We start from the raw sequence: 9,205 nt of genomic DNA, 5'->3' as shown, positions 1-9,205 counted from the left end.
GAATAAATCGCCTGTGAGTGGAGGAGTATAAGCGTTTCTAGGTACCGGTAATTATATTCGCTTCCAGGAGGTGTTCCGCTTTCTAAGGGTGTTTCCCCACCCCCTACTCGCGTGTACCTAAGAAAGTGTTTATCACTCTTCACCCTCTGCTAACTCTGAACGGGAAGCATGTTGGCTGAATTTTAGGAGCACTTCCACATGGATGAAGAGTTTGTATATAGACTCATCAGCATGTCTGTCTTTTCTTGTAAGGAGCACTGTTTTGAAGAATGTCTGGAAGTTTCTACTTCGTGATAGTTGGTCATCATGATAATCCCGTATTTGAAATGGAATTTCTGCCTCCTGGAAAAGTAGAGTCCAAGGTGTGTTTTTATTCCTGTGACACTCCTATGATGTAATTATAGTGCAGATTTTAAATAATTTTACAGCATGTTAGAAGCATAACCAGCATGTTGTTAAAAATAGTATCTACTGTTTTCTGGGTTTGTTTTTTTTTAACATAAACTTTGTTATAGGGAGTAGAACTCTGGAGTTCTCAAGTCTCTTTAAAAAAATCTTTGCCAGATCATTAGTTCTTCATAAAGCACAGCTTCTTTTAATGCTTGCTGCTACATGTTAAAGAGTATATATGCTAGTTATGTTTTGGTCATTTCTCTTAGTGTGTAGAGCTTTTAATATAGCTGTTTGTTATTTAGTACTACTTACTTTTAAGGCATTTGTATACACTAATACGGTAAGGAATATAAAATTGTAATCTCTAGTCAGTCCTTTATTTTTTATGCTAAAATATCTTAATTTTTAATCAGCTTCACTAACCATGCTTGTTTTTAAGTAGAAAAGCTTAAAATTTGTATTGATAAATGAAGACTTTGAAAATGTGAGAAATGTGAGACTACTCACAGTAGCAGTGTTTTCAGTGAGAAAAGAACAAATCTGTGCATAGGGATATTACATCAAAGGGAAAACAGACTTAAGAATCAAAGTGCATGGATCTGTGAGTGCATCCGAAAATTGAAGTATTTTTGTCACTGATTTGAACCACATGGCATCACCTGTATTTTGAAGTAATGTCCTATAAAAGATCATAAGTAAGACTACTCAGACTAGGCTTAGTGTGAGGATGTGTCAGATAGTAGAAAAATTAATTTTCTGCATTATGCTAATGAAAGTAACTTGGCTCAGGTTAGCTTCTTGTCTGACAGAGGTTGAAGTACTAAATTTTTTCCTGAGAGAGAATCTAAACCTCGTGTGCACTGAAGGAGAACTAGTTGACATTAGTATGTCTTGGCAGCCATCACTTCTGTCTGAGACATGCCACTGCAGAGTGAATTCAGTGCAGATGCACAGCTGCCTGAGGCAAGTGGTTTATGTAATGCAGGTGGTAAATCAGCACAAGGTTTTGCCCCTTTAACTTCCCTACTTAGTGTCTTCCTCAGTATGGTTTAATGGAATTGCAAAGCTGTTAACAGCCTGAGCCAAACTTGATTTGGGGGAAAAACACAGGTGTGAGTGTGGCAGTTGCCACACCTCTGTGTTAGGAGAAACAGTGCAAGACTACTGATTTTTCCAGTCTAATAAAAGCTTACAGTACAGTTTAGTCCTGTATCTCTTCTTAGCAGATGTCCTCTGATGTTCTGAATTGTCTACAAAGTAGACTCCAAAGTAGGCTCCTTGCCTACACAGCCCCTAGGGTTAGGGCCAAAGGCTGCCTTCACTTTCATGAAGGTCATTTGTGGTTATTATAGGAAGAGGTGCAATTTACATCTGTAAGTGTATATTTAATACTGGTTGCAGGATGCTTCTCTGCACTAGACTTTAGGTAAAAGGAAATCCCCAAAACAATTAAACAATCCTGTTTCTAGGTAAATAACCAGAAAAAAAAGAGAATCTTTAGGTGATGTTATCAGTACATCTTTCCTCTGTATGTCTCTGCTTTCCCAATCTGTCCTCCAGCATTTATAAATTCTAACCTATTCAGTTTCTGCCAAATTTGACAGAAACGTTGCAGTCCAAAAACTTCTACATTGCTCTAAATTTCACAAAAACAGGTGACTGTAAGGAGGAGGAGAAGAATACTTTTGTCAGGGCCTGTTATGCAGTAAGCTAGCAGGAGGAGATTGCCCATTGGTAAACAAAAGAATTCATGCTTGAATTCATTCCTGAGCTTTAAATGTAGGGTTTATTGGTTTTGCTGTTCTCAGGACTGGTTTTATTATTTATTATCACCTTTTTATTATGACCTTTTTTCTCCTTTGAAACCAAGTATCATGACAATGCTTACTAGTTTTGTTTAATTACAGGATGGCACATATGTAGCAGAATAGAAGGGTATATAGGACTTCACGTAACTTGAGCCCTGGTTGCTTACAAACTTGAGCAAATTATTGTTTGCATTTCATTCCTTTCACTGAATTACTAATCCTCTCTGTCTTCTGGAAATACATTAGGATGATCATCGCCATCTCAACCAGTTCATTGCCCATGCTGCTCTTGACCTAGTAGATGAGAACATGTGGCTTTCTAACAACATGTATTTGAAGACTGTGGACAAGTTTAACGAATGGTTTGTTTCTGCCTTTGTCACAGCTGGACATATCCTTCCCTCTTCTCTATATTTCTATAGGAAAAGCCTTTTTTCAGAGCATTAGATAAAATAAGTTTGAAACAGATTTCTCTGGCTACTCACTATTATTGTTAGAGAGAGTCACCAGCTTCAGGAAGAACCATGTTGGGAGGCACAGAAGCTGTTTAAAACTGGGAACAGTTGAAAAGGTGGATTTTTACTTTTGGAGAAGCTGAAATAGCCTAATGAAATGTGGAGCTCACATGGAGAAGAGGAATGAGCTATGGGAGGGTCTGAGCAATCTTATATCCACTCCTTTGAAGGTAGGAAGGAGAAGCATGGATGAAGATGCTTGGTGTCAGTCACACCAGTCATGAAAGTGCAGTGTCAAGGTTTGATCTTATGTACAGGTAGTCCTGGGAGTGTTTGCTGTGAAACATTTGTTATACATAGCAAGTAACATTGAGTGTCATTTTAACTTTAGGGGTACATGGCAAAGGTGTCAAAATCACATAACTTTAAAAAGAACAACCTTGAATAGAGAGGTGATTATTTTCAAATAGGGGAATTTCAAAATAGAAAGGTAATGCTTTCCAAATTTGACTGCTTCAGTTACTTCTTTAAATGCATCATCCTGTGAGTCACTGCTATTTCATGTAGAGCCAAACATTTTAAGTGCATGCAGAATTAGGTGTAAATTCTTGTCTCAGGATATGTTACATCTGTTTTCTTTGTGAAAGTTTTATTTTCCTTAATTGCTTTACATATGAGATTTATAATGCTTCATGATGTAAGGCAGGAAGACGGAATTAAGAACTTCTTTAATGATGTATATGAGTTGTATATAAAGGTAAGAACCCACTTCTTATGGTCTTTCTGCAGTACTTCTAAGTGTGTTCTGCTGTGTATGCTCAGACATGCCTGTTTGAGCATTTTTGTCTCATGGGGCATAATCACCTGTGCAGTCCAAAGGCTGTATTTTGCATTAAACAGAACATATTTTTATAAATTGTTATAAAGTGTGCTCTTTCAGAATTAATTCTTCATTTTAGTCCAGTGCTTTTCATAGAATAGAATCGGTTGGGTTGGGTTGGGTTGGAAGGGGACACCTTCCAGTAGACCAGATTGCTCAGAGCCACATCCAGCCTGGCCATGAACGCTTCCAGGGGTGTGACATCCACAGCTTCTCTGGCAACAGAGAAGTTGGACAGCTTCTTTTGAGGCAGTATTCTATCACTAATGGTGATAATAAAAGTGAATTACCATCCTACAGAGCCTGGTAGCAGTGCTGTGCTCTCAGAACACATAGCTTGTGTTCTCTCAGCCATTGTATGGGGCACTTCCATTATATGGGGCAGCGACAAGCACTGATGAGAAGCATCACCATCTCGGCCTCCTGCAGGCACTCAGATGATGCCCACTTCCAAAACAGAAATTTTCACCAGTGTTGTGATGGATTTGTTCTGAGAAGCTGGTGCTAACGAATGGCTCTGCACATATATGGGGGGAATGCAAGGGCTTGGAAAGCAGGGACTGTTCAGGAGTTCTGTGCTCTTAGTGGCACTAAATAGGCTGGAAGTAGATGTCATCTGAAATGATGTTTTCCAGGGCTGGCATTGTGCTTATTGATGAGTTTTTCTTCTTTCCCCAGTTTGCAATGAATCCATTTTATGAACTCAATTCTCCTATTCGATCCAGTGCCTTTGAAAGGAAAGTCCAGTTCCTTGGGAAGAAACACCTTTTAAGCTGAATGAATTTCCCGAGTGAGTGATTTTTCCATGCTTTCCTGATTGTTTGAACTGTAGTTCTTCTGGTTAGTTCTCTGCATGCTTGGTACTCATCTTCTGAAGACTGACAAATTGGATGCTGAAGCAGCTTTTTCTGTCTGCCAATATATATAAGAGCAACCAAGCTTCTCTGGTTAAAATGTGTATCTTAAGAAGTTTCCCTTTATGTGGTATGAAAACAAAGTTTAAAAATGTCAGGGGCTGCACAGGTACTAAGTGATACATTTGGGTGTCAATGTGTATGCAAAGTGTAAACCTCTTACTCAGGGTGGGAGGAAATCAGAGCTAAACAGAAAAGGCATCTCCAGTTATCTGATTTAAGATGAGCAAAAGGGACTTCTTGACTGTTTGGCCCAAGTGGTTAATTTTGTTATAAACTTTCCTGCTTACATTCCTTTGCTAGAGAGCTCCCTCTGCAGACTAACCAGATTAACCTTACACTTTGTGGTAGGAAATCAGGTCCCTATTTATATTGTAATAGTATGTATATATAAAGTGCTCAATAAAGTGTATAGATCAGAAAATCTGTGTCTTCAATATTTCAAAGAAGTTTTGAGGAAAAAAAAACCTTAAAGTTTAAAAGCTTGTCATTTCAAATTCAACAGATGTTTAGTGCAATACATGTTTAGCTTCAGTGTTGCATCAACGAGATGAATGAACCAGCACACCAGAACAGCCATGTCTGCCCTGACATTAATTCTAATTCACACGTGGAAAAAGAAAACAAACTAAATGTACATGTTTAAATCCACTTCTTTCCATTACCTCTGCAGGTGCTGAAATTTTCTTTTTGAAAATATATTTAGAGTAGGATCTTTGAACCATGAAAATCTATTTGTGGAAGTTTCAGAAAGGCATTATGTGGCCTGTTTGTCTCCTATACCATTGTAAAATGTGTTAGGGACCCCTTTGCAAAACTTGCGATCATTCCAAACCAGTAGTTTTTAAATGGGTCACTTGCTATATATGCATTTAATTTTGCAATCTCTTATTCTGTTTCCTTTTGCAGCAAATCTGTATAATTTCTTTTCTTGGGCTTTTCTTTTAAAAATGTCTCAAAAGTAATTTCCAAAGGAAGTGGCACACTGTTCTAAAAAGTACATCTTGCCCAGTCTGTATAATTAAAGGGACTACATGTGTATGTGCTATAAATGTATAGTCATTATTTCTACACTTATTGTTAACCTGTCACTGTAAAATATTCCATGAGAAACAAAGAACATGCTATAAAGGTTGCCATATTCACCTTAAATAAAACGTGGAATGATGCAGTATCAATGCCTGTTGAGTGTACTTCAAGGGATTCAGAGAACTGGATTCCCACAGTGAGGCTACCTGGTGGGTTGGCAAGTGAAGGTGGGAGTTCTTGCCTTTGAAGTGCTATTTCACACAAACTGCATGGTACAGCATTTTGATATGCAATGTCATTCAATTTCATATAAATCAGTTTTATTTTTTTGCTATATACATATGAAAATACTTGAGGTAAAGCATTCTCACTCATGACAAGGGCATGTTAAGTTGCAGCTGTGATGCTGTTTTCTGCTTCCTCCACAGGAGCATGATAGTTAGAAAAATATTAACAGTTAAGATTCACTGAGGAAATACTTAAATAATCACATACATAGCAGTTAAGAAAAGATTTGGCAAAGGTGAAAGATTAGCACTAAGTTTCCACCACTTTTAGAAACTGCATTTTTTAATAATTGTATTTGTTGCTGCAGTAGGAAGTTTAGTAAAATGGAAGCATTTTCTCTCTTGCCTGATGCCTGAAGACAGTTAGCTAAATGGTGCCTGTTCTCACACCCTCCATACATTTTTCCTTCATTCTTCTGACTAAAGGACCTGTAAGTGGGAAATGCAGTCTCAGGTACATCTAGGCTTTATGAAAACAGACTATTACTGGTCACTGCAGAACTATGTACTAATTATTACATTTATCATTACAGAGACTTTGGTTGAGGAGTGTTATCTTGTGACACAACTGAAGGACCTTGGCTAGGTAGCTGCAGGTGCTCTGCAGATGGAGGAACACTTGTTTATACTTTTGTTTGCGACGCTTTACAATAAGCTAAGACTGCTATCTGGGTGAAAATGATCTGGTGATCAACTGTAGTCACAAATCTGCCACAGGTCTGAAAGATGCAGTTCCAGCATGCTTCAGACAGTGAACAGTTAGTTCCTCACTGGACACAGCAGGAGACACCACTTTTGCAAGTATTATGCTCCTGCCCCATCTCAGAGGCTTGGGAATAAGAATTCAAATGAAGTCTGTTGCAGCAGGAGAAAGCAGAGATAATCTGTATTATGCATTAAAGGCAGTAAAAAAGTTTATGAGTTAAAGGGACTAGAATTACCCTAGGTGGTATAAAAATCAAGCATGAGGAAACGAGAACATCAGCATAAGCTAAGAACATGACTCAGCCTTAATAAATCTGAGCTGGAAATGCAAGTTACACTTCAGTTTGTGCAAGGTTCTATTACTGTTTAGGTAACTGCCATAGACTTTAAGTAAGATCTGCTGGAGCTGTTGAAGCCAACAGGCTGCTCCTGGCAGCAGTCTTATGCTAAGCATCGATTTCCTCTGCTGTAACATGAGCTGTCAGCTGCCCTAGCTAGTTTCTTCTGCCCCCTTATTATTCTGCTTACTGTTCCAACATGCAGAGCTTTCAGCACTCCCACCAATCTGCCATGACAGTAGTTTTTGCTCCTCATTTTAAAGGACATCTGGAACTTGGCATACATGTTGCATAGTATGCTCTGTCACTACAGAACTCTACTGCTAACAGGATCCCCTAATAAATGATGTACATTATCACTTCAAACAAATCAGCGAATGGAAACATAAGGCCTAAGGGCCTAGCTTGATCCATATGGATTGATACTAAGCCTTCTACAAAGTACAGAAATGCATGGTTATTAGGCATTAAGATTTATTTTTTTTTATCTGTCACCTATAACTGCTTGTCAGAAGACTCTTGTTTCTCTAGGTACTCTATAGTCTCCCTCTGAGATCAATTCCTGACCTCAACATAATTCCTACACTGTCTTATTTACTACAGCATGTACATCCTCCTTTATCTTTACTAATCACTTTTGTGATCAGCATACAGTTGTGGTACAGCAGCTCCCAGGGCACGAGTAATACACTTCTGTGGGATTAACTTTATTTAACTTTATTAAACCTACTTCTCAGATGGAGGCTTGGTAACCATGATGTTATATGAAAAGAGGACAGATGGGAAAACACAGATGGATGCCTTGACACAAAGACCACAATGGTTCACATCCTTCATTTTTTCCTTTTAGCAATCTTACTTGAATCGTATCTATGGTACTCTAGTCACAGTATCTTCACCTCCTGTTTTGTTTTAACCTTAACCTCTGCTAAAATGAATGCTAGAAGCTTTTAGTAGGGCAGTATTTTACAACAATTGCATGTCACTAGCTTAGTAGCTCCCAACACAAGCAATCTTCATTTCTAAAGCTTTTTGCCCTCTCAGCTTAAGAGGAATTTAGCTAAGATTTTCTTCACAGATCTTTTCATTCATTCACTAGAAATTAAACATAACAGAAGTGGCTATTCAGCCTACATTTACCTGCTCAGTGTCTGAAGCTTAAAACACAGTTCTGCTGCTGTACATGCAGCACTACAAGAATGAATCAGACTTTGAAATGCACAAAAGGTAAAAAGGTGTTACTTTTAAGCACGAGTACCAGATCTAGAGAGTAAAGTTGTCCTGGACAGGTTCAAGCACAAGTAAAATACATTCAGAAAAGTATTAAGAGTGACGAGAAGGGTTTGTTCTTCCAAGCTTTACTTCCAAATAATTACAACTGATACAGACCAATCAGATGCTCTGAGTGAAAACACTTGCTGTTACTGTACTCTCCAGAAGGCTTCTACTGGCATAGAACACTGCTGTACAGGAAGCAGTGTTTAATAAATAACATGGCCAGACCTCCTGCAGTGCACCAGGTGTGCATACACATGCCTGTCAGCACTCAGTACTCAGATGGAAGCAACACTGCGCTATCAGTTTTGCTATAGCAAGGAAAGTGGTTACTGAGCGCCAATACTGAATAATTTCTCATGCAGGTATTCTACCACTTAAGCCACAACTAAAAGCCTCAAATGCACTTTCTGTGGTTTTATCTGCATGACTGCAAGAAAGTCCATTAAATACGTAACGAGTTCAGTAACATACATTTAAGATCATGTCTTCTATAAGTCCATACCTTAAAAATTTCAATTTAAATAAGGATCAAATTCAGGTCAAACACTATCTACACAGTTATGTGCTTGTATTAGGGCTGAAAGCTGTCAAAATCTACTGTAAGTCAAGAGCTTCCTGAGTTCTCTACGTATTGCCAATCCTTAGTTTCACAGTGCAGATATTACGGGTAAACACATTCATAGCTCAGCTTGACAGCAACAAGAAGTTTGGAACTTTAAGGCTGTGCGCTAAAAGTTTTCCTTAAAATCTGTCATAATGTGGATCTTCCCAAGTGCTATTAAAGCTAGCTGAATAAAGCATTTCTTTTCCATAACTAAAAATGGTTATACTTCAGTTACTCAAGATTTTTCACCTTATTGATCAGAAACATGCTAGAATGGGATTTAAGGCAAAAACACACATTAACTTCAAAAATCATCAGTATTTTGCTTATGGAAACATTAGTGCAGCATTCGAATAGTAAATGAAAGAAAAATGGACATTAAATATGTAGGAAATTTATTTCCTACTTAAAAACCTACACAAATTACAGCAACATTAAGCAATTAGAAGACCTGGAGGTAATTTATATTAAGTCAAACACATTAGAGATGAAGTACCACTCACAGCAAAAGGAA

At 38.0% G+C, this 9,205-nt stretch overlaps 1 protein-coding gene across 1 annotated transcript; it reads left to right on the top strand.

The window, feature by feature from the left end:
- The first annotated feature begins 251 nt into the window (after window positions 1-251).
- On the top strand, window positions 252-4,874 carry TRAPPC2 (trafficking protein particle complex 2). Its single transcript, XM_009074621.1, has 4 exons — window positions 252-362; window positions 2,448-2,592; window positions 3,328-3,413; window positions 4,215-4,874. Exons 1-4 carry the CDS (start codon window positions 270-272, stop codon window positions 4,311-4,313), a joined length of 423 nt encoding a protein of 140 aa, XP_009072869.1. The 5' UTR covers window positions 252-269; the 3' UTR covers window positions 4,314-4,874.
- Window positions 4,875-9,205: the final 4,331 nt, after the last annotated feature.

Source organism: Acanthisitta chloris, unplaced genomic scaffold (assembly GCF_000695815.1).
Source record: "Acanthisitta chloris isolate BGI_N310 unplaced genomic scaffold, ASM69581v1 scaffold36835, whole genome shotgun sequence".
NCBI classification, from domain to species: domain Eukaryota; kingdom Metazoa; phylum Chordata; class Aves; order Passeriformes; family Acanthisittidae; genus Acanthisitta; species Acanthisitta chloris.
This window is presented reverse-complemented; position numbering and strand designations above follow the sequence as displayed.

Excerpts from the sequence above, each read along its gene's own strand:
- TRAPPC2 (XM_009074621.1), top strand. The coding sequence starts at position 270 with ATGTCTGGAAGTTTCTACTTCGTGATAGTTGGTCATCATGATAATCCC. Across the intron at positions 2,593-3,327 it reads TGCCTTTGTCACAGCTGGAC|ATATGAGATTTATAATGCTT; the intron begins ATATCCTTCCCT and ends TAATTGCTTTAC. Across the intron at positions 3,414-4,214 it reads TATATGAGTTGTATATAAAG|TTTGCAATGAATCCATTTTA; the intron begins GTAAGAACCCAC and ends TTCTTTCCCCAG.